This window comes from Crotalus tigris, unplaced genomic scaffold (assembly GCF_016545835.1).
Source record: "Crotalus tigris isolate CLP2741 ecotype Arizona unplaced genomic scaffold, ASM1654583v1 scf7180000024340.7048381, whole genome shotgun sequence".
Classification (NCBI taxonomy): Eukaryota; Metazoa; Chordata; class Lepidosauria; order Squamata; family Viperidae; genus Crotalus; species Crotalus tigris.
The window spans coordinates 4,205,471-4,231,341 of NW_024100510.1; the positions used below are offsets into that span (position 1 = coordinate 4,205,471).

General features: G+C 40.5%; 1 protein-coding gene across 1 annotated transcript; it reads right to left on the reverse strand.

Moving 5' to 3' along the window:
- Positions 1-614: 614 nt before the first annotated feature.
- On the reverse strand, positions 615-12,846 carry OPN5 (opsin 5). The gene is made up of 7 exons (XM_039326314.1): positions 12,612-12,846; positions 11,451-11,636; positions 8,939-9,058; positions 6,885-7,055; positions 5,946-6,280; positions 2,594-2,835; positions 615-2,064 (listed from the first exon to the last, which is right to left on the reverse strand). The coding sequence occupies exons 2-7, from the start codon at positions 11,587-11,589 to the stop codon at positions 2,001-2,003; spliced, it is 1,071 nt and encodes a 356-aa protein (XP_039182248.1). The 5' UTR covers positions 11,590-11,636; positions 12,612-12,846; the 3' UTR covers positions 615-2,000.
- Positions 12,847-25,871: the final 13,025 nt, after the last annotated feature.

Genomic DNA, 25,871 nt, shown 5'->3' on the forward strand with positions numbered 1-25,871 from the left:
TGCTGCTGGCTGTTTCTTCAAGAACTACAAAAATGGGATTTGCAATTTCCCACCCATAAGGCTAGCCAAAATGGGTCCAAACATCTCACCCCTATGCTGGAAATGTAAAACAGCAATAGGATCATACTACCATATGTGGTGGGAATGCCCAAAAACTCATGAGTATTGGAACAGGACACGAAACTGGTTGAGAGATATATTAACACTGGACTTAGAGTTAAAACCTGAACTCTTCTTGTTGGGAATAATGACAGAAAAATACGACAAGGGAACAATCTACCTGCTGCTACACATCCTGACTGCAGCTAGGCTTGCCTTTGCGCAAAAATGGAAGAGCAAGGAAATTCCCACAGAGGAAGAGTTAATACATAAAATATTAGCATGTGCGGAAATGGACAGGCTCACAATGATATTAAAAGACAAATGTGGATCAGTTTATTATGAAACCTGGGATAAATTTTACCGCTGGAGGAATTCAAAGAGGACGGTTGGGATTAAAGATGAATGTTAAGATAGAAATATATGTTATTTTAGAATAAGTATTGTATATAAAACTTAGATGTATATGTAGAGATGAAGAATTGATTGTAAAAAGTGGAATAATATGATAAGAATGTATATACTGGAATGTCACATTAAATCCAATGTTTGTTTGTTTTTAACTGTATTATAAATAAAATTTGCAAAAAAAAAAATGGGATTTGCAAGAGCTGGGATGACGCTTAGTCCAGATCAAGCCCTGCACAACCAGGCATTCCCCTGCTTCTTCCCCTTTCATCCACACAAGGAAGGGAAGGCTTGCCCTCTGGCTCCTATATGGAGCAGTCTGTCATGGGTATGTACCCCATTATCTTACCTGACACTAACGCAGCACTTTTCTGTACTATTTTTCTCCTTAAAGTACTATCATAGCACAATAAAATACAATAAAAACAATAGGGAATAGATTGGGGTGGGTGGATTGATCCTATGTAGGCCTATGCTAATGTGATAAGCAAGGAAGAACTGATAGTTCAGTTTCATAGAAACAAAACGCAACAATATTTTCTTTGTTGTAAATTAAAGAAGTTAAAAACATAAGGGGAAGGAAAACTGTGGACAGAGGATGGGAAAGCAAGAGAAGCATGATTCACCCAGCCTGGCAGAAACCAAAAGTGCTCACCAGGAAATATAAAAGTTGTAAGCTTCTAGGCTTGAGGATAGTTCATTGACTTAAGGGGCCCTCAATGAATTAATGAAAATATATTTAAAATGCTGAGAAAGTAGCAGCCGAGGACAACATGTCTGCGTGAGGCAGTGATCGGCTGCTGGAGGAGAGGGCACATGCCAGGCATGGCAGCCAAGAAGAACTGGGACCACAAGTAGAATGGAAGAAAGCACTGGAGAACATCTGCTCTGAAGAGCTGAAAACTACCCTGGTTGAAAACAACAGTCTTGAATTGAAGGTGGACAATATGGGAGCAGGCCACATGGAGGATGTCCTCCATTCCTGCCCTAGGGAAGCAGTAAATGGTCCATTCCAGTGGAAGGCCAAGCAGAAAGTATGGAACTGCCTCTCTCTTTGCTCTGCAGCTCTTGGTCAAAGGCATCCTTTGCTTCTCTGTGTCATGTGACTGTTGCTGACAAGCAGCATTTCATTGAGAGGAAAGACAAGGGATCAACAGGGTAAAGTATATCTAAGCACCAATTTACTATGTTGTTTACTATACTATTACTATGTACTGTACACCTATTTATTTGTATTCATTGTAATCACTTTAAGATATGTAAAATAAGAATGATGCAGGGAGCCTCTTTAGCTAATTAAACTACAAACAAAATGGTTAATTTTTTAAAAAAAATATCTTTGATTAGAATAGAGAAAACTAACATTAGGACTCTGTGAGAAAATACAAGCCAGGAAAATAACTCTAAGCTGGCGTACTTTTAAAGTGGTTAGGAGCGGAAGCAGCTGAGAGAGAGTCCTGCTTGTCAGCTGGAGAGGTATGGATTCCCAGCTCTTAGGCAACATCCAGTTGAGTTTCAGTCATCATGTCAGACTTTTCTGTAGAGACTACGTAGAGTCTACAAGAAAAAGCAAAAAAGAAAGAAAAGATGGAATTCTTCTGGAGATGTTTGACAACAGATGCGTCATTTCTGATACATATACCTAATATTAAAGGACAACACTTGAGTGTCCCGTCCATTCCTCTTACTTGAGGATTCCTCATTCTTTAAAGACCCACCTTAGGATCAGACCCTGGGGCCATTCAGCAGAGGTCACTCTGGCTGAGCTACATCTTACTCCAAAAATTCTCACTGAAATCTCTCCACTGCAGGGAAAGACTTTTAAAGGAAACAAGCTCAGGGGGACTTCTCCATAGCTACTTCCCTTCTTATATCTTGTCTCCTTGGGCACTTTTCACAATCAACATCCAGAACAGAAACCCCCTTAAAGTGAAGAAAAGAAGAAGGAATATAAGAGTTTCCTTGTTTGTCTCTTGAGGATGGACTGCTTTTTTCTTTTCTTTTTGCCTCACACTCCTGCACGTGTCCATTGCATGAAATCTCTAGTGCCTTTCAAATATTTCAGGCCACTTCTGAAAACCCCTACCTGGATTTCTTCAAGTTTTTCTTCTGCAGCGGCCGAAGAGCCTCCGGCTTACAACAGGCTGATTTGCAATTGATGACCTGGTAAATAATAGGGTTGTACATGGCAGCTGATTTTGCAAGCAAAGTAGGCACTACCGAAACTCTTATGGGAACCGAATCTGGTTTTCCAAAAGCTGACCATACTGATACAACTGCATACGGGATCCAAGCAATTAGAAATCCTGCACAGATCAACATTGCCACCTAGTGAGAAGAAGTGCATAACAGAGGATAAGACAACCAGAATAAGAGAATAACAGAGTTGGAAGAGACCTTGGAGATCTTCTGGTCCAACCCCTTGCTCAAGCAAACCATGTCAATATAACAAAAAAATAATTCAATTATCATATAGAAGGCACTGTATTATTGGAGATTGTTCTCACTCAGGGGAGGAAATTACCACAGAATTAGTGACTAAGTTTGTGAAAATCTATTTCCATTCGGCATAACAAAGAGGTGCATATGGCCTTTTAAAACCAGGGCAATCATTGGAAAACAACAGGATATATTCCTCTAGGACATATTCCCTCAGAAATAAATCCTATTTGATTCAGTAGGAGTTATTCCTAAGCACACATATGGCTTCAGCCTAAAAGATTATGAAACAAGGCAGAGAAATAAATTCAATCAATGCAACGAGAATGAAACCACCTCAAATGAGATTAAAGCTGCAAGAGATCTTTGTGGTTTCTTATGTTGCTCTTGAAAGAGATGAAATAAAGAACTCACTGTTTTTCCTACCACATTTGTCCTGAATGAGAAAGAACAACATCAATCACTTTACCCGTGCGTAGTTTATGTGGCCTATCTAAAGTTTGGGGGTAGAGATGTGTTAAGAAATTATGCTTGCCATTTCTGGGAGCCTGGCCATCATATAAAAACATACCAATAGATACAATATAATGAAGAGTATCATTGACAGACTAGATCAGGTTGTAATTCGTGGTAGCAATTCATTTTAAAGATTTTTTTTTCTAAAATAAAATGAGGAAGAATAAGAGAAATAATAGATTTTAACTGGGTAAGCCTACAATCACTTGAAGATAATTAGGATTCTCTATCTCACTGGATATTTTTGTGTGTGCGTGCGGGGTGTAATTTGTCCTGAAATATTTGCTTCTGTATACACTAAAGGGCTATAAGATTCCTATTGAATTAGTGTTTGAAGAAGCTGGTAAGTTCAAAGAGAGCTATATCTAAAGCACAGGATCTGGTTAGTTGGCTTCTTAGTAAATCATCCCACTAAAGATTAAAGTGGAATGAAAAATTGCCAGTTTGAAATGCTCCAGTTCAGTGGTGGGATTCAAATATGTGAACATCTGGTTCTCTGTGTGGATGCTGCTTCTGGAAGTCCACTCTGGGCCTGGGCAACAAAAAATTAGCTACCGGTTCTGCCAAAGTGGTGTGAACTGGCTGAATCCCACCACTGCTCCAGTTGAATAATAAATGTCATAAATGTTATTTTTACTCAAAATGTGTACATAAATTAATATGTTAAAAACAGAACTAATGGGAATAGACTTTCCTGTCACTTCCATGCTGGAGGCCTCCCTTCTCACTACACAAAGTGCCTTTGACTCATTTTCAGGCATGCCTCCTCTGCCCTTGGCCTACCATCAACCCTGGCCACGGACTGCCACAGCCACCAGCTTTCAGTGAAGCCTTTGAGCGATAGTCTCATGGGAAGAAGAGATGGGCAGTTCCACTGTCATTGTCCTGTCACACATGCAGTATTACCAGTGCAGCTGAGCTGCACTTTTAATTCAGTTGTATTCAGTCCAAGTTCAGGAGACTATCTTTGCTAATGTTTTATCCCAGTTTTGTTTCTCTGCCTTCTGGTTTATTTGTGCTGAATGTGACTCCCTCTGTACATCTTCCCCCTTAAATTACTTGGATAACTTGTATTTTGCACTTTCTTCCTTCGATGAACTTGTGTGTTACCTTTTACAGTATTACAACTTTATTTTTTCAGGGAGAGAGATTTGGAAATAATGTTTTGCCTTATTTCTCCATTTTTCTCTGTTACTCTGTGGAGGTTGGAAAGAATCTCCCTGCCACCTCTGTCCTCCACGTCTTCTGTCTCTTCCTTCCCTGCTCTTGCTCTTTCCCCATCTTCTCCCTTCCTTGGATTCCGGGCTCTTTTGTGACCCTTGGAAGATGGAGCAACAGAGGCTGCCTCTGAGCAAGAAGCAGGATGGCTACATCTCCTGCTAGGGGAGCATGGCTGAGGCTGAACCAGGGAAGGGAAGGGTAGGGAAGGGAAGGGAAGGGAAGGGAAGGGAAGGAAGGAAGAAAGGACTTTTGCCAGGAGCATTGAGGCCTGCTAGAGTTTCGTTTCTGAATTCGGGGGAGGAGGAAGCCCGACTCTGTCTGAGCTGACTGGAGGGAAATAGCATTGCAGACAGGGAATTGGTGGTTTTTGTTTGTTTGGCAGTTGTGCTCCAATGTGTATTTATAGAGCTGTGTGCAAATCTCCTTCAATAGCATTCCTGAGAAAATGAAATATAAATATATTTATAACTGTTCTTAGGACAGTTGGAAGCCAGTCCTGTATATTTCATGTTATGTCATTTTAATTTTCTCTTTTCTTTGTATTTACTTATTATTTTTCTTTAATTTTCTTTTACTTTTTTTTTAAAAAATGTTATTGATTTTATTCTGTAAAAAAAATCTCTTCAATTAGAATTATTTTTTTAAAAAAACTGCATTCAGGTGTGATGCCAAAACTATGCATGTAACTATCAAACTTTTTAAAATGTAATTTCAAATAAAAGCACACACCCCATTTCACACTTCATCTCCTCTCTCACCACTATACCCTATATGCTACTGTGTGATATTACATGGTGTTGTAAATGTGATGTATTTATACCACTTCAAATCGGCTTGGAGAAGATTTAGTTTTATATCACCAGTAACTGGTGATGGCGCATTGGGACTGAGGAGACTCTCAGGCTAATTTAAAATTATGCAATCAACTTTAGGGTTTAAAACACTAAGAAGGAATCGACTTGGTTTTCCCCAGAGAAAAACTCTGGCAGAAAAAAAAAATCTCCAATTAATCTTCCTTTCAAAATTTAATTTTAAGCCAGATTCTAGGTGAAAAGGCACAGAAACCTGATGTGAAAGGCTAGTAACAGGCAGGGGAATGGGGTGGGGGGATTTGCCAAGTTCAGTTTATTTTCCCACTTGTCCAAATTTCCCTTTATTTCTCACACATGGTTTTTTGTTCATGCTGCTGAATTTTGTTCATGCCTCTCTATTCAGCCCATTCTTAAACAAGTAAAATAAAATTAGGGATTGTATGGACCTACCTTAGTTAGCTTTATTTCTAGTTCATGGCTATTCTGAATCCTGCTGTCATAATGAGCTACATCCTTGCTGGATGACTTGACCTTTGCTATTATTTTAATATAGGAAAACACGATCACAGCAGTTGGGAATACAAGGCAGAAGAAAAAGATATTGAGAATGAATGTCTGCCCTGCCAATGAGCCTTGAGCCAGCCACCAGTCCAAGGTGCAGGAGGTGCCGAAGGGTTCAGGAGCATAGTTCCCCAAGCCAGCAAAGGGAATGGTGGCCCAGAAGGCAGCATAAGACCAGATAATGCCTAGGCAGATAAAAGCATGGTGTCTCTTCAACCAGATTCCTAGGAGAGAAAATTGAAGCTGTAATTGATTAAGTATGGGCATACAGGTGGTCCTCAACTTATGACCGGTTGCTTCATGGCAGTTCAAAGATATGGCAAACCCTCTAAAGCTACTGACGACACAGTCCCAAATTACAGCTGCTGCACTGCCCCTGTGGTTGTTCGCCCTGAGGCACCCCATGCTCCATCTATGCATTTATTTGATGATTCATTGGGGAGATCAGGGATGGGGGGGGGAATCATAAGGTGAGATGCTTTACTTAATGGCCATTGTGACATGCAACCATAATGGGTAGGCTCCATTATACTCACATCTCAAGGACTATTGTACTACAGACACCCACATCTGTAATTGTGTCTGTACACGCATATATATGCAGACACACAGAACAGAAGAGAAGCAGTGAGTCAAAGAATCAACTCACCCAGGAATTCAAGGATGGGCAATTTGTAATTGGAATCTAAATGAAAAGTAGCAATTAAGACCTGATAAATCACTCAAGTATGGACGTATTTCAGAATTTATCTCACAGAGCTGACTGGGAACCCTGAAGTGCAAACTTCAACACATCTAGGGAAAAGTTGTATATAATGTTCTACTTACCATAAGCTAAATAGCAGATTTTGAAATACCGGTCCAGGCTGACTATAGTCATGGTAATAAGACTTCCGACTCCAAAGAAGAAGCCAGTCCATCCATACCAGCGGCAGCCACTCCAACCAAAGATCCAACGGTGGGAGAAGAAGGCAATGATGCTAAATGGCTTTCCTGTCACTGTAAAAGAAAGAACAAATGAGAGGCAGGTAAAGGTCCAAAAGAAAAATGAATGTAATCCCCTTCAAGCAACATAAAAATTAAGAAAGAGTCAAGTCAAGAAAAGGAAAGGAAAGGAAAGGAAAGGGGGAAAGGAAAGGAGGAAAGGAAAGAAGGAGAGGAGAGGAGAGGAAGCGGCAGGGGGAGGGATAGGGAGAGGGAGAGGGAGAGGGGAAAGACAGGGAGGGGGGAAGAAAGGAGGAAGGAAGGAAGGAAGAAGGAAAAGAGGGGGCGGGGAGGGGAAAGGGTACAGGGAAGAGAAGGAAGGAAGGAAGAACCTATTTCAGGTTCTTCTAATTAGTTTATCTCAATTCATAACTGAAAGGTGGGAAAATATTACTTTTGACCTTCACATATGGAAATGAAAGTAAAGGCTGTCTTACAAAGTAATGAATATTATGACAGATGACAGTGGAATGACAGATTTGCCTCAGCCAATGTTTTGCCGGCCATAAACGATCTATGGTTATTACTGATCTATTGAGTTCAACAATGCTACCTAAGTGTTGTTTCTTCTAAGATATATCTGACATTTATATATCCAACAGAGCCATGCTAGAATGTATGACTTAACAGAAGTAAAACAATAACAATATGCTATATAGATTTGAATTCAACATTTGAAAATTCATTGGCTTGGATTGGATCAGATCAGATTGAGATAAGCAACAATGAGCAAAACTGGTATTATTTCCACTCAAGGGTACTATTATCATCTTCCACCATATACCCTCAAACCTGCTCCTGAAAGCAGGGATTTCCAGAGCAAACAACTGGAATGTTATGAGGGAGAACAGCCATGGAAAATCTAATTCCATCAACAGAAGTGCTTTTGCTAAACACTGAACATACCTTTGCATAGATCTGTTTTTCCTTGAATTTTTCTTTTCCAATAATATTTCAGTAACATTCCAACATCTCTAAGCAAAGACTTTTTGCATGCTTCATAACTTTCAAGCTAATTCCTCATAGATCATTTAATATACAAAATGGAGGGACTACATATTTAATCATTTTTATTGAAATTAAAGAAAGCTAAGATTTTTCTTTTACTATATAAAAGCCATACATGACTACATGAATAAATTTGGTACTGGCTCCAAATAATTGAGTTTAGAAAATAATTCCTATAATTAACTATTTCTCTCACTTCCTTTTTTTACTTTTTTAAAAAGAAATTATAAATAATTGCATGATCTGTGGTAGGGTTCTTTGAATTGAACAACACAGAAGCCACAAATTTAAACATACTTTTATTCCATTTTTTTATTAAAAGCCATTGGTATAGTATGTTATGAATGAATTATAGAATGCAATGTTTATTTTATTGAATTTTTACTATTAAATGAGCAAAACATTCCAATTTTTTAATTGATCACATTTTATTTATCATTAATTTATTAAATGTAAAGTTCAGTTGATCAATACATCTGAAGAAAGAATAAAGATAAATTTTATTGTACAGCATTATTTAGATTTTTAAAAAAATATCATTCACATATTGTTATATTTTGTAACAGCATTCCCCATTCTGGTGCCAGCTGTGTTGGACCATAGTTTCTAAAATTCCTAGCTAAGCCTTGAGATCTGGAGGACACCAGTTTGATGAAAACTGTTTGATATAACTGCATTCAACTGCAATACTGCCTTTACTAAATTCCAGATAATTATTTAAAATATGCATTGTTTCAACGATTATTTTCCATGCTGGTTGGCATTAATCATTTGTAAACACAGAAATTAAAAAAACATTGGTGGTGATGCCAAGAAGACATCACTATAGGCCTAGCTGCTTCTTACAGGGCCCCAAATTTTCATTTTCAGTTGAGCTAAAGTGGAATTACCTGAAATCCCCAAGTCACAGACTGCTAGATTTATTGTCATGATCTCTGCTGGCTTGAGCTTCTTTTTCCGTTGTATAGCCATATAAATAACATATCCGTTGCCTAAAGTGGACAGGATCCCTACAGAAAATTAAAATACAACCACAAGAGTGCTATCGGAGTGGACAGAGAAGACATCTTCCCAGAAATGAGTGTTCAGTTTCAAACATGGAGATCTTAAAAGAGATAAATAGGATTAAAAGATCTGAAGAATGAGAATTCTCTATAGCAAATCCAGGATCCCTTTTCTCCCTCTGAAAAGCTATATTTCTCTGTAACCAAAGTTTTGGAAGTAAAATATTATATCACTCTCTTTCATGTATACCTCCTCTGTACATTCATTTTCTTTCTCTCACACACACTAAATAACACTCTCTCTCTCTCTCTCTCTCTCTCTCTCTCTCTCTCTCTCTCTCTCTCTCTCTCTCTCTCTCCTCAGTATTCCAATGTAGGGAGGGGAAATCATATTTTTAGTGGTAAAGATACAGTGATAAGAATCTGTCAGGGAAGGTCACATTTTTTGAGGAGAAAGTAACCCTTTTAAAGTCTTCTAAAAAGCTTCCAATTGAACCTTTATTTAAAAGCATAACAGGTACCGTCTTTTTCGAATTGCATCCAAAATACTACAAAGCCCTAACAACTACATTATTAAAGATACACTTGCTTTTTAAAAAAGCTCCATTTCTCCTCTTTTTCAAATTCTTGCTCATTTGTAAAGTAGGCTACCCCAGCATGCAACTGCTGGCATAAATAATGTTGACATGTTCTTTGTTATATTTTATTTATAATTTTTGTACCTCTCTTTTCCTCCAGAAGCAGAATACAGTTAGGGTCACATTATTCTTCCTCTTGACTAGTCTCTATTCCCATGAAATAGGTACACAAATAGTTTTAAAGGCAGGCAATAAATAGAAGGAGAACAGCTTTATGGAGGGGAACAGATTTCTGAACTAGGGAAAGATGCATGATAATTGTAGGGAAAGAGTAACAACTTTATCAAAGAAGCAAATGCTTTGATCCCACAAGAATTTGTTTTTACTATGCTAGAATGAGCTCAGAGGAGAGAACTGTAGATTTGTACAATATTTAAAACCTTATTTAGTTCAATTTCAAGGATGCCTGACTTCTTAATGATTCCAATTGAAAGAGGAAAAAAAAAAGATCAATTGGAAAACTACACACAACCGAAGAAAAAAAACCTAAGAAACTGTGGGGACTTCACAAGCATCCTATTCCAAGATTTGGAAGAACAACCATGTTTTTAATAATGTTCTGAATGATGGGAATTATTTGAAGCTTTAGGGATGCCATTCTAGAGGGCTGATGAGACATACTTCCTGGGTCTTGCAAGGTGAGCCTCTTTCATTGATGAGACTTGGAAAGCCTACCCACTCTGCCTGACCAGGCAACTGGCATGTACTTATAACAGCTGCATTGTCCCAGGGTCATATGATCACCATCTGTAACCTTCCCCAGCTGGCCTCTAACAAACAAAGTCAGTGGAGGAATCCAGATTCATTTAATGACTACACAACTCATTTAACAACTGCCTTGCTTAGCCAAAGAAATTTTGAGTTCAACTGTAGTCATAACTTGAGGACTACCTGTACAACAGAATAGCTAGACATTGCTCCTCTTTGGAGCCTCTACTTTGGCTGCTGGAATGTATTGGGACTAGTTGGTGGGAAAAGCACATTGGAACCCAGCAAACATAATTTCTCTCTCAATCTTTCTTTCAGTCTGTCTCAGTGTTCTGCTTTTTTGAGAAATTTCTACCCTATGGATTCCACAGAAGGGAAAATCCTTATCATAGCATCAGGATGAAAGAAAAAACTATAGCTAGCCAAATTTTCTTTTTTTTTTTTTTGAATAAAAGAAAGATGAGTAAAGATGTAGAAAAATTCTGCCATAAGTTCCTCTGATAGCTTTGCTCCTAGAAGAATCTATCACAGGATAAATGCTTGCTAACAAGCCAAATTTGATTAAATTCACCCTCTCCTAAAAACATCCCTAGACTTGAAGTTATGTGAGGAAGATGGAACTCACTCTGTCTGTCTGTCTGTCTGTCTGTCTGTCTGTCTGTCTCTCTCTCTCTCTCTCTCTCTCTCTCTCTCTCTCTCTCTCTGTGTGTGTGTGTGTGTGTGTGTGTGTGTGTGTGTGTGTGTGTGTGCCTTTAGCCTTAGCAAGATTTCTAACTTTGGCCAATAGTTTCTAAGAGGATGAAATAATCCAAGATGACACATCACATAACTCTTTTAAAAGGCAATTCTATCCTCCCTGAAGACTGAGTACAATTCAAACAGTACTGTTTTATGGTGTACTGCTTTATGGTCATGGTGTACAAGGAATCTACCAAACAGTACTGTATAAAATTCAAAATTAAATCAACAGTAGCAGAGTCTTATCACAAAACAGATCAACATACATTTCAACATCTCCTACCAGAACAATTGATAAAACAGAACAATTTTACCTATTATTAATAAATAAATTCCAGCTGTTATGTCAGCTTCCTTTGAGAGTTTTGAAACAAAGGGGTCTCCATCTGGCTGGTAGTGAGGAAGATTAATATCTTGGGATGAAGCATTTTGCCTTGAGTACATTCCAGTCATATTGAAACTGATATCAGAGAAATAAAAGGCTACTGAATCACATTTATCTAAATAGGAAAAGAGAAAACAACAAATGAATCAAATAATGTACAATATTGGAATAAAGTAAAAAAAAAATCTGGTTCAGCCATGCTTCCATTATGATTTTGCAATGCATGGAAAGTAATATAATTTACTTTATGGCCATGAATCTATGATCCACCTCTGCATTATAGCAAAGAGACTATTTGCATTAAAAAATTGGATATAGATTACTAATTAAACATTACATGTTATACTGAAAGTCCCTGGTTCCACATTACCTTTACACCATATTATATTCCTAAGTTTGCTGATAGTATGATACCAAGAAAAAAATTGACATATTAACTTTAAAATAAAAAAATTGATTTAAATTAGCACTTCTGAGGTATACTTATGATTTTGGGGGACTAAAAATCGGGCATTACTATTACTGTAGTGTAACATTAAGTAAAAATCAATAACAAAATCACAAGTCCCTCTCCATACAGTCTACATTGACATAACTCTGGACAATTCTGCAAAAGGAGGAAGTATGGAAAAGGCATTCCTGCTGAACAGTGGATATGAGGAAGACAAGGTGGTCTTTTTAATGTACCCAGCTTTTGTTGATATTTAGATATTTTAAATATTTAGAAATTGCTATCATATTTCAAGAACTATAGTTAATATAGCTAATAGTGCTTATTTTCCTGATCTGAACTGGATCCAGCAATTAATATGTATTTAGTAATTTTCAATATTTCCACAGTTATGATTTACTTTTAGTCCTATCTGTCAAATTCTGTACCAAACTGCATTCTGGAGTAATGCAGCATGTTTGTAAAAAATCTTCATTCAATAAAGAATTCATATAACAAGCTGAATATTCCCCAAATAATAAGGCTTAAAAAGAATTCAGTCACACAGTAGCCAAAATCCATATATACTTTCCCAGAAACTCCATGTATTTATAATCTTCCAACATTTTCTTACTGATAAAAGCAAGAATCTAAATGTACCTTAGATCTTTTGCTCTGCACGGCACTTTCCAACTACACTCTGCCCCTGATCCTCAGGTTAGAATTAATTCTTCCAGTCTTGATTATATCCAGGAAAGAATTCTTGGCCATTGGATGAGCTGACAGGTCCAGCAGTTGAAATATCTGATCTTAAGGCTTCTTCAAATACATCCTGCCATGTCACTCTGTGTATTGCTTCATCTTTCTCCCTCACTCTCTACTTCTTCTAGAGTTGCTTGAGATCCTGGTAGTTGACTTATGGAGTTGATTATCTCTGAGAGCAGCTTAAAACCAGATCTGCCAGATCTCCGAAGAGCCAATTACGTCTTCCAGAAGGGACAGTAGGAGTGCACCTGCTGGGCGTGAAGCACATTCAGGCAAGACTAACTTCAGTTTGCCAGCTACAAGTCCTTTTATAAGGGTTGAATGTATAGCTTTCAAAAAAAAAAAAACCAATGGTACATTAGTTTTATAGAATAGAAAACTCCATATACAAAGGCCAGTGGCCACTTGTGCAGCTAGCTTCTAATCATCTGAACAACTGATGCAACTTCAGCAAAACTACATGGCTGTTAAATCAAATCCAATTGCCAGTTTAATCCATCATCTGCTTGGAATATTAACTTTTATTTCCCGGGGACGAAACTACTATTCCCACAGGGACGTACTGGCAACTGGCGCGCAAAGGTTCTGGTCAGAGATGAAAAAGGCTAAATGCTTGTAGCGGATGAATGAATCCTCTCACCTTTTAAAGCCAGAGGCAATGCTTAGAAGCAGCACTGATACAGTATTAGATGCTGATTTGCAGGAGGAAGATCTTGCCTTCTTTGGCATTTTCTGGGCCTCACTGGTAACAGACTGCGAAATGCTAGTGGTTTCCCTGGCCTCTGAATGGTGGATGGATTCTTTGGGGTGACTTAATGCTTGGGAGGGAGATTTTCTTTTCCAGGTCGTAAAAATAGCTCAATAGACCAATTTTATTCCCAAAACAAAGAGCAAACTTTAAAAGCAGAGGAGATAAGTGTGCTTTTCTTCGATTTTGTTCATCTTTCTGGCACAAGGTCTCTTGAATGCACTTACTGAATTGTACTAGTCTTGTAAAATAATCCTGTTTCAAAGCTTTGTGCTAATTGTGGAATGAATGCTTGGTCCTGATTTGCATACTCTGAAGCAAAGATATCCAGGGAGTTGAGGTAAGGTAAGGTGGGAAAAGGTAGAAAGAGTATCGGCAGGATTTTTTAAATTGAAGTGAGTGGTAGAACAGGAGGAGGAAAAATTGCCTTCTGGAAGGCTAGCAGGGTCAGGGAGAAAGGCTATTCCACAAGGCAGGCACCATGACAGAGAAGGGATGCTTCCTAAGGCCCATCAAATGGTATGGCTTCACCAATGGGATCTGCACCTGATTTGTTATCTATAGGGAGAGGAAACTCCTCCAAGAGTAGAGGATTTCACAGAGCTGTTACAGAGTATCTTATAAGAATATCATTGAGCCAGAAAATCAAATGTTGCTCCTCAGACCAATGCAGATTTATTCAAGGTCAAGCAGTATGGAAGTGTTGTTAAAGAAAAGGTAGAACAACTGAATTATGACATAGAGTTCCAAGGATCCAGACTGAAATCTGGCTTGTGAATACCCTGAAGCCCTAGTATTCTGTAGTGCTTAACACCAGGAGTAGACTACCCATTGGGGATTTTGCCATGGGTTGGAATAGAAAACATGTCATTGGTTCTTGCCTTGATGCTCAAACAGAAGGAGGGTATCTAGCAGTTGTGCAAGTATGTTAAGCTATTCATAGAACATAATCTTGTCTTAGGATCTGGCTATCATTGAGACTGCTGGCTCCCAGCAATATCTCTGCCTGTCCAGAGATTGAAGTGGAGATGATCACCTAGCAAGCAGTTTGTATGTGAGATTACCTTCATGTCACATTCAAATGAGATTATTAAAACTGTTCTTAAGTATTTTTTAACCACTATTATAAAAGTGGAGTTCTCAGCATCAGCTACAACTGAAGTGGCCTGTATGCCCAAGAAATAAATAAACCTGGCCATCACCACGATAAACATGGAGGATTACTCAGCAGCCCCAGAGCTACACATGTGTTTAAAAAAAAAACCTGAGGAAATGCACTGACCCTCTAGGAATGCATGGGTCTACCCAGGCACCCTGGTTGCTATGCTGGACAAATGGAACGAGCTGGGCTGCTACCATCTTCGTTGGTCTAGCTTGCCATAGGAAAGGGAGGGGGGATGAGGTATTTCTGCTAAACATGAATGGTTCCCGTGGGAACCAAGGTCATTGCCACACCGTGGTGGAGAAGGGGGACATTCTATTAGAAAGTCCGCCAAGCAGTTCTATTGGAGAATGTGATTTATAGTTAAGTAGATGGGTCGGAACTATTACATTGAATTACTCTTTTGGGGGGGGATTTTAGATTTGGTTTCACGTTTGATCATGCTGAATTATGTATCCAATAAACATGTTCTTTGAGGAAATCTCATACCTTAGAATTCTGATTTATTTGGTTCCATCAGTCCGAACATTGACAATGGAGCAGCTAAAACAGCCAGATATTGTATTTCCACCTGGACTCCACAAAAATGTAATGGAAAGGGCTCTTGATAGAAAAAAGAAAAAAAGAGATCAGCTGCTGTCATACAACACAAGTTGCCTTCATCTTCAGAATGTTCTCACAACTTTAAAAGACTGGCAAATGGATTTTAATGACTTTCCTATGGCATATTAATAAGACATGGTTATCTTTTCAACTATCAGAGTATCTGGAACACTTAATGCTGGTGTTCCAATGCATTAGGGAAACCAAACTCATGATTAAGGCCAGGAAATGACAAACTGGCCTAAATCAAATAGTTTAGCTGGGACACAGGCTGGGCTGGGGGGGGGGGGTGTATTTTATCTCTGGAAGCCAAAATGTAGGCTACCCAGGAGTGCCCCATTTCTATTTTTTTAAAAAACCAACAACCAACATGTACTATTTGGGGGGGATTATCCAGCTACTCCCAGAGGTTTGTGCTCAAGTAGAGTCAAATTGTAACATCCCTGTCACACCTAATCCACATGAACAAACCCAAGTGGGTGATGTGGTAGCTTTTCTCTGTGTTTTGCCATAGACATTATTGTTTTGTGGTATGGAGAACAGTCCACATGTCTGAAAAGGGTACAAATCCATATAGTGGTGCAAAGGAGATAAACTGACAAAACCAGAATTATTCCTACCATGTTTTATGGATAGGGATTTCATATACAATTTCTTATTGTATATGGTAATGATGACAAGATTATTGTATGCAAAAAAGTTGAAAAAGGAATGAAATGCTTACAGTAGAAGATTGGGTTATAAAATTAACTAGATTTGCAGAAATGTTGGAGCTGACAAGTTTCAGCAGAGAAAAAAATGACAGATTTTTTTTGAAAGGCTGGAAAGCCTATAAATACTTTTTGTTGAAAGAATTAAAAAATGGATGATTTTGGGATTTGTCAATTAGATATGAAGAGATTTGGGAAAAGTTTTAAGACAATAATTATTCAACAGAAAGAAGGGCAGAAGGAATAATTGAATGCTTTAAAAAGATTCTCTATTGTTCATTTCTTTATAGTTCTTCATATACAAGTTCAAGTGTTTAAAAAATTGTTCAGAATTACATGTAAACTTCAAATATTATAATTCTTCTCTCTGTAATATGAAAGCTATTCATGTATATTAAACAATACAAGCCATATTATGTTCTCTCTGTTGTGGAAATAAAATTCTTCAGGTCCAGTCCAAGTCAGGAATAAACAAAATGGAGACTGCTTAGGAAAGAAAGTTCTGTTTATTGAAGAACATAACCAACAGTATGTAGTTCTGAGAAAACTTGACAAAAAGGAGCTGGGAGTGGTGGGTTTTTATTCTTTCTTTGGGCTTTGTATTTGAGGTTCTTCCTGTTCCTGTGGCATTTGGACCTGAACTTGAGTGTGCCCTTTTGGTATTTCAATGGTGGTGGCTTAATCCTATTGTGTCCTAAAGGTCATGTCTTTAGATTTTGGATGGGGGATGTAGATTTTAGGGGTCTTTGTCTTTCTAATCCCATCAGCTCCAAGCTTCCTGGCCCCAATCTTCCTGAATGAATCACCAAATCTGCATTTCTAAAAGCTGGTTTCTTTCTGGGGCAGAGAGACTTGGGGGAGGGGGGGTGCTGACTTCCAACACTATCATTTTATATTTTCATCATAATGAACACAACTAACATTTTTAAAACATTTTCTAGGCATCTGGTAAACATGAAACAATTTTTGGCTGAGTTAGTCTCATTTTAAGATTATCAGAAGCACACTTAGAATCTTTAAGCTCTTCATCATTATTTCGTTAATGACTCGATTTTTGTGATTAAAGCACAATACCTCAATTTCAGTAATGTTCAGAGCAAGATATTAATTTTGATATGCTTATTAAGGCAATGAATTAATCAACAAATAAGATTATCAAAGTGATTATATCTTAGAAGCACACTTAGTAAATTAAGACCAAATGTATAGACATTTTTAATCTATCCAGTAGACACTGAATTCTCCTTTTTTCTTTCTCTTAGAGCTCTATTTCTTTTTTAAAAGTTAAGGCATGTGACAAATGAAATTTAGGAAAGTTATAGTAAAAAAAATAGGAACTATTTTTTTTCTTATCTGCAAACTGAGAATTACAGTTTTTTAAAATGTACAATATGCAAGGATAGGATTTTCTGTTGAACTGGTATTATATTTTCTAACCAGAAAGCATCTATTATATACCATTTTCTAGCCCAAAGATATCAGTTAGAAAGGATGCATATTTTCCTATTGCCTCTTGCAAAACAAAAAGTACTTCACACAAAATCCTCCAGTCAGGTTTTCAAATTCTCTGGGGCCAATTCATACTGTCATGAGAGGAAAAAGTGCATTGAAGTGAAACGACAGTTTGCATTACATTTGCACCTTCCAAAGCAATCTGGAATAAATAAAGAATGTGAGAATGCAAAGAGACTGTTGACTTTCCAACTGCTTTATCAAGGTCAGAGTGCAACTCAAACTTTTAACTGAGCGCCATTAATTTTGCATGTATTTTACCTGTACAGTATTTAAAGAGAAACTGTAAGGACCCAACCCACTTTGCATCTTAAGAAGACAGAACTCTTGAAATATTTCTTCCAACAGGCATCCTTTATTAAGAAATGGTTGCAGGCATTCTAGACAGGACCTGGGCACAAGCCCTACAGTTCAAGGTTTTAAGGGGTCCCCAGAAGCCCCACCCCACCCCACCATCTTTCCAGCGACAATCCCAGGCGTTACATTTCCACCCCCTTTTTCCTCACTGCCGGTGGAAGGGAGACTTCAGAGAGGAGTAGATGAAAGCTGATGGCCCCATTGTTATGATTTAGTTCTTTCAATCCCTTTAAAGTTGTACGGAAGGGCCATAAAACCCCTTTGTTCACCCCCCTTCCCCTTCATCGTATGACAGAATCCAGAGAGGGCAGAAATGGGGTTTTCCATAGTCAATAACTAGAGATGAAATATAATTGGATTCTGACATCCTGCCCCTTAAAAATAAGATAGATCCACCTGAAAGAAAACAAAACAGGTATAAAAGTTAGTCAGGCTTTTTAGGATACTTTGTGTGAAACTTCTTTAATAGCTTCGGGGCTCTGACATGACGTTTATGGACCCACTCGTGTTGTAAGGCAGGGAGGTGTTTCCATGCAACTAGGTACTGAGTCGCTCCATGATATCTCCTAGAGTCTAGGATTTCCTTTATTTCAAAGTGTTGTTCGCCCTTCACCATGATTGGAGGTGGTGGTGGGGGATTTTTGACCGTAACAATGACTGATGCTCTCTTTTCAGCAAGCTGCAATGAAAAATTGGGTGTATTTACCTGAGATTTTTGGGTAATTCTAATTCTACTGTTACTGGGTTTATAATTCTTTTAATTGGAAAAGGCCCTATATATTTTGGTCCAAGTTTTTTACAGGGTTGTAGGGACTTTAGGTATTTTGTAGATAAGTACACCATTTCTCCTATAATGAATGGTGTAGGCTCAACCCTTTTTTTATCGGCTTGTGCTTTGTATGCCTGCCTAGCTTCATCTAGTGCTTTTCTAACTGTTGGCCAGGTGTTTTGTAATTGTTGCATCCATTCTTTCAGTGATGGGATCATTGGTTCGTTTGGGGTTAATTCTGGCATGGGGTTGAAACTTTGATTGGTGGCTATTTGAAAAGGAGTGTAACCTGTGCTGGAGTGGACTGCATTATTATAGGCAACTTCTGTGAAAGGGAGTAGGTCCGTCCAATTTGTTTGCTGAAAATTAATAAAACATCTTAAATATTGCTCAAGTACTGAGTGACAGCGTTCTGTTTGTTCATCCGACTGAGGGTGATGGCTAGATGTCAGTCCCTGAGTGGTCCCTAAGAGGGATAAAAATTCCTTCCAAAATGTAGACATAAATTGCACTCTCCTATCAGAGATGATGCGTTGGGGTGCACCACGCAATCTGTAAATGTGCTGGACAAAAAGTTTCGCTAAGGCTTTTGCGGTGGGAATCTTTTGGCAAGGGATAAAGTGCACCTGTTTGGAAAACAAGTCCGTGACCATCCAGACAACAGTATTCCCATTGCTTTCTGGTAATTCCACTATAAAATCCATGGCTATTTCCCTCCATGGGGCTGTAGGATTTGCCACTGTTTGTAACAGTCTGGGCGATTTCCCTTGCAACCTCTTTGCAGTTGCACACTTTGGGCAGCTGGCCACATAACTTTCTATGTCCTTTTTTATGGAGGGCCACCAAAATTGCCGTTTAATTAAGTGTAATGTTTTTACAAATCCAAAATGCCCTGCTGATTTTGTGTCGTGGCAAAGCTGCATGAATGTGACTCTTTGGGTTGTTGGTATATATAACTTTTCCCCTACCCAAGGCAACCCTCATTGTGCACACATTTTTGTTTTTCTGGAACCATTCATCTGTTTCCAAACTTTTCCGGAATTCAATTCCGGTTTGGCTGCCCAGCTGTGGTTTTAATTTAGCTTGGGCTCTGGTGGTTACTGACGCTGCCAGTTGTGATTCTACCATCATCGGTTTAGAGTCAGTTGCTCATATGCTGTTATATTGGGGCATGCGAGAAGTTCTTTCCCCCCAGCAAATGCTTGAGAGTAAATTGGAACTGGTGAAAATGCTGGGATCAATGGGCGTGCTTGGGGTTGAGCTTCCTTGGTGTTTTCAGGGCTTCCAAATTTTTGTGGTCAGTCCACACCTGGAAGGGGATTTTGTTGCCTTCAAGGAACTGGCGCCACATGAGTAATGACCAACGTATCCCGTATGCCTCTTTCTCCCATACAGGCCAGCGCTGTTCCGTTTCTGTGAGTTTCTTGGATGTATATGCACAGGGTTGCAATACCCCTTCATCGTTTTCTTGTAATAGTACAGCCCCCACTGCCACATCACTTGCATCTGCCTGTATTATGAAGGGCTTATCCATGTCTGGGTGCCTCAGTACTGGTTCGGCAGAGAAAAGTCTCTTTAATCTCTCAAACGCTGCTTGGCATCCATTGTCCATGTTAGTGGCTTGCTAGGTTTTACTGAGGATGCTCCCTTCATTTTTAGTAAGTTTGTGAGGGGCAGGGCTATCTGGGCAAATGAGGGGATGAATTGACGGTAATAGTTTGCGAAGCCCAGGAAACTTTGCAGTTGCTTTCTTGTGGGGGTGGTGCCCATTCTAATACTGCTCTGACCTTCTCTGGGTCCATTTCAATGCCCTGGGGGGATATGTGATAACCTAGGTAGTCTATCCTTTCCTGGTGGAATTCACATTTCGAGAGTTTGGCATATAGGTGGGCGGCTCGCAGTTTCTTTAAAACCATTCTGACAAAGTTGACATGTTTCTTTTTTGATTTGGTGAAGATAAGAATGTCGTCTAAGTAAACCAGGACCCCATTAAACAGGTGCTCCCTTAGAACGTCATTGATTAATTGCATAAATACTGCGGGGCTCCCTTGTAATCCAAATGGCAAGACTTTGAATTGGCAGCACCCCATGGGGCAGTTAAATGCGGTCTTCCATTCATCCCCTTCCTTAATTCTCACACGATAGTAAGGTTCCCTTAGGCCTAGTTTAGAAAATATTTTCCCTTTTGAGAGGTGTGACAGCATGTCTTTCATGAGGGGTAGAGGGTATAGGTTGCTTTCACTGATTGTATTCAGGGCCCTATAATCCACACATAAGCGTAACGAGCCGTCCTTCTTCTCTCTAAAGAGGACTGGGGCAGCCACTTTAGGCTTGGCTGGCTCAATGAAACCTCTCTCTAGGGTTTTTCTTTATGAATCGTTCCATTTCCTCCTTCTCCTTTGGGCTCATGGAATATAATCTGGGCTTCGGGAGTTTTGCCCCAGGCTTGAATTCAATGGCACAGTCTGTGGGTCGGTGGGGGGGGGGAGCTCATCCACCCTCTCCTCACTGAAAACCTCAGCAAGGTCTCTGTATTCCTCTGGTATTTCTGGTAGTCCCTTTTCCTTTCCCATGGATGCTTTTTCTGTTCTTGATTCTGGTAGCCCCCTTGGGATTTTAAGTCCATAGGGTCCCCCTTCAGGAATTTGATTTCTGCCATCCTCCAATTCACCCAGGGGTTCCATTTTTTTTAACCATTCCATCCCTAGGATCATTGGGCATTCCATGCTTGGGGTCACCACAAATGTTATGTCTTCCTCATGTTTGCCCAGGGAGAGGTGTATTGGTAAAGTGGCTAGGGTAGCTAGCACCCCCCCCCCTGCATGGACCCATGTAACTGGCCAAATGAGATTGGTTGTTCCAGTCTCAACGGAATGCTCAGATTCCCCACTAGCATCGGGCTAATGAGGCAGCGGGTGCAGCCAGAGTCTATTAAGGCTTTCACCTTCACAGCTTCGGGCATGGGGGGAATTAATATAGTCACTGTCTTGAGGATGGGTGCGATGCATCCACTTACCAGGGGTTCGCCCTCTGAACTGTCGTCTGAGGCATCCACCGGCTCTGCAGTGTAGGCTGGAGTTCTTTCCCCCTGATGAGCAGAGGTGGGGGATTCCACAGTCTCCATCATTCTCATGGCAGGTTCTTTTGGCTTAGCTGGAGACTTTCCGATTTGCTGGCCGGTGATCTGTCTGCGTTGTGCTGGGGGGTTTTGAGCAGCATTCTACAGCCCGATGCCCTTCTCTCCCACACTTGAAACACCCCATTTGCTTCTTGGCCATAGCCTATGGTTTCACTGGTTCGTGTGTCAACTCAGGCGGTGAGCGGCTCCATTGTTTTTCTCGGTAGTGCCTCTTCAATATGTCAATCTCTGCTTCCTCTGCCAAGATGTACCATTCCTCAAGTTGGTGTGGGTCCCAAGTGTCATATAGTTCATAATTTAGTCTGTCTTTGAAATGGCTAAGGAGGATGTCTTCCGGCCAGTTCAGTTTGCTGGCAATAGCCCGGAATTCTTGAGTATATTCGGCTACCAGGTGTCTGCCTTGCCTCATCGTTTTTATCCTTTCACGGGCTTTGCGATCATCCAGGGGGTCCTCAAATCGCCTTCTCAGAGAGGACATGAAATGGTTGAAGTTGTTGAGCTCTGGGGCATTGGAGTCGTGCAAGTTCACCACCCAATCTGCGGCTGGCCCATCCAGGGCAGATTGCATGATCCGGATATGGGCTTTGTTGCTGGGGATGTCCCGTCCGTATTCCTCCATGTAGCTGAGGACTTGGGTTAGGAAAAACTCCAAGCGTATTGGCTCCCCCTTGAATTTCACATCCAGTGGCGGGAGTCTTTGAATGGAACGGTGCTTTCGTTGTCGGTGGTAGTGTCTTCCATCCAGATCGCCATCTGTGGGTTGGTGGGGAATGCGGACTACTGGATCAGCAGATGTCCCCGGGGCTGCAGGTTCCATTTCCCCCTCAGTGTCTCTCCCTTTGCAGCTCCAGGAGCTGGGGCGGCCATAGGGCTCAGAATTCTCCTCTCCTAGGGAGCTGAGAGTTCTCTTCATCAGGTCGATAGCTTTCTCTAGGATCCAGCCCGAGTATGGTGCCCAGCTCCCTTCCTCTTCACTTGCGTGCAGGGATTTCTCCATCTCCTGCTTCCATTCTGGTTGGTTGCCCCCCCCTGTCTCAGGGTCACCTTTCTTGATTTCTTTTCCCACTCGCCTTTCTTTCCAATGCCCATTGACCACTGAGGTTTGTGGTCCCGTGTCTCCACCATCTCTTCTCCTGAGGAATCTGACCTCTCAGATCTCGACATCTGGCAGGGTTTCAGTTAGGGCAGCGGCTCCCCTTCTGGGGAGTTTTCTCCCTTCCTTGCTCCACCGTCTGACATGGTAATTTTTGCAAAGTCCCCCGGCAAGATTCTCCCTTCCAGGTGGACTAATTCTGCAGGTCCTGTCTAATGTAAGGACCCACCCCACTTTGCATCTTAAGAAGATAGAACTCTTGGAATATTTCTTCCAACAGGCATCCTTTATTAAGAGAAAATGGTTGCAGGCATTCTAGACAGGACCTGGGGCCCAAGCCTACAGTTCAAGGTTTTAAGGGGTCCCCAGAAGCCCCACCCCACCACACCATCTTTCCAGCGACAATCCCAGGCATTACATTTTCACCCCCTTTTCACTCACTGCTGGTGGAAGGGAGACTTCAGAGAGGAGTAGATGAAAGCTGATGGCCCCATTGTTATGATTTAGTCCTTTTGATGGTATCCACATTCAATCCCTTTGAAGTTGTACTGAAGGAAGTGAGGGCCATAAAACCCCTTTGTTCACCCCCCTTCCCCTTCATCGTATGACAGAATCCAGAGAGGGCAGAAATGGGATTTTCCATTATATTTCATCTCTAGTTATTTTCGATAACTAGAGATGAAATATAATTGGATTCTGACAGAAACACTTGTTCATATTTTTAGCTTTAAGAGAATTGTCTTTGTATACTGAGACACTTCACATTTTAACACCTATTACTTGCATTGGTAAAGTGCAAACTAAATTTACACAAGAAGAAATCTGTGAAGAATTATATTAATCATTTAACCTTCTCTCTAAATAGCCCATCTCTCCTTTGCTTCTGTAATTCTGATTCTTGTTGCTTAATTCTCAAAAGCTGCTAACATGTAACAGCTTAGATAATGTATTTGATTATTAAAACTGCTGACTGGGAATATAGACCCATAAAATTGAATCCCTAACAGATAAATGTGCTCCTTTAACATACAGAGAAATCTGGAAGTACATCATAAGCCATATGCTGTATTTGCAGGAGACAATTGTTCCTGAGTCATCACTAAAGCAGATGGATGGGACTGCTTTAGTTTGCAGAATGAAACACTGTTTAAAAAGAGCAGCTATTGAAACATTGCTTTATTGTGGAAAGGAAAAAAATCTTTGGAACCTATGCATTAAATTTTGCTTCTTCAAGTTTAAATTCTTTACTGTTAGAAAGGCTAATTTTATTTACTTATTTCTAATAATTTCTGCACTGTTCAATTGTAGACTAGTTCTGAGAAGCATAGTAGCAGCTACTCTCTGCTTCTCCTACCCCATTATAGACCATCGGTCTCTCCCCCAAGGAAGGCAACTTCTCTTTTTTTCCCCTAACTTTTTCCTCCTCATCTCATTCTTGCTTCATTCCTCTCTTCTGTTTAGGTTAACCCGCCCCCTTCTTTTTTCTTCTTTTGCAGTTTCTGCGGGAAGGAGATGAGGGAGGGGGTGAGTCCTCCTGTAACTCGTGCAACCCCTTGCTTTGAGGGGAGAAGGAAAAGGCCACTGTGGCAAAGGCATGCTGGATAAATGCCCAGGTCTACAGCTGCAGCATCCTCGTAAGCAAGCAGAGGTGCAGACCTTGGAGAGAGAAAAAGACAAGATTTCCTGCAAAAGGTGGCTGCTGGGTTAAGGTTAATTAACTCCCATAGGCCAGGCAATGGGATAGATGGTGGAAGGAGAACCACTTTGGAAGAAAGCAGAGAGAGCACGCCCTATCTTGGAAACGTGTAAAAGAACCTGATTCTGGGTGGGGCAGAGTCCAGAGACAGAGTTGAGATAGGAGAGAAAGAAGAGTGCTTGCAACTAAGCTGCCCTTCCTGCACTGCGCAGCATAAAAGGTGCTCTGGGGCAGCCATGAAGGAGGCCCGGTGGGAAGTGTTGGCTGAGGAAAAGCAGGGCGAGGATAGGCAGTTGCTTCCTCTTGGTGGGAAGGGCTAGGATACAGGTCGGCAACCTGCGGCTCTGGAGCCGCATGCGGCTCTTTGAGCCTTCCCCTGTGACTCCCAGCCTCCTCTGCCTTTGCAGAGAGAGACAGAGACAGAGAGAGGCAATTGCGCTTCCCTGCTTCTCCCGCCCTCCCTCTCTCTCTCTTTGTGTTTGTGTGTGTGTGTGTGTGTGTGTGTGTGTGTTTGTGTAAAAGAGAGTGCACTCACAGTGTTCTCCGAGGAGCTGAAAAGCTTATTGGGCGGAGCTCCTCCCTTTGCTGTGTCTCTGCAGGAAGCAGGAAGGGCAGGAGAGAGCTAGCTAGCCCAGCTAGGCTGACTCAGGAATTCTGGGAGTTGAAGTCCATGAGTCATAAAAGAGACAAGGTTGCTTGAAGCTTGCCAGGTGAGCAGCAGATAGGAGGGGGGGGAGAAAGAGGGAGAGAGAAAGAGAGAGAGGGGGGAGGGAGGGAGGGAGAGAGAGAGAGAGAGAGAGAGAGAGGAAAGAGAGAGAGAAAGAAAGAGAGTGGGGGAAGAGGAGTGGCAGACCAAGGGCAGATAGAGAGGGAGGGAGAGAGAGAGAGACAGAGAGAGAGAGAGAGACCCTTTTGACATCTAAAATGAAGATAACACTGCACATATATATGTTTTCTGAGGTTTTCGCGGGTGTTTGTATGTAGGTCTTTGGTTGTTCGGGTTTTCTCCCGTGTAAAATTGGAAGTGTCTTGGCGACGTGTCGACGAAGTCCCATTCGTCATCTTCAGGCTGATGTTTTCAACTTCGTGCTTCAAGGAGCAAGCATTGCTCCTAGAAGCACGAAGCCGAAAACACCAGCCTGAAGATGACGAATGGGACTTTGTCGAAACGTCGCCAAGACACTTCCAATTTTACACGGGAGAAAACTCGAACAACCAAAGATATATATATATATATATATATATATATATATATATATATATATATATGTGTGTGTGTGTGTGTGTGTGTGTGTGTGTGTGTGTGTGTGTGTGTAGGTGTTTGGTTATTCGGGTTTTCTCCCACGTAAAATTGGAAGTGTCTTGG

Bases quoted from the DNA above. Each gene is read 5' to 3' on its own strand.
- OPN5 (XM_039326314.1), bottom strand. From the start codon at position 11,589: ATGACTGGAATGTACTCAAGGCAAAATGCTTCATCCCAAGATATTAAT. The intron at 7,056-8,938 runs GTAATTCCACTT...TTTCTTTTACAG, and splicing joins CTGTGACTTGGGGATTTCAG to TGACAGGAAAGCCATTTAGC. The intron at 2,065-2,593 runs GTAGGGGTTTTC...TTTTTCTTGTAG, and splicing joins AAAAACTTGAAGAAATCCAG to ACTCTACGTAGTCTCTACAG.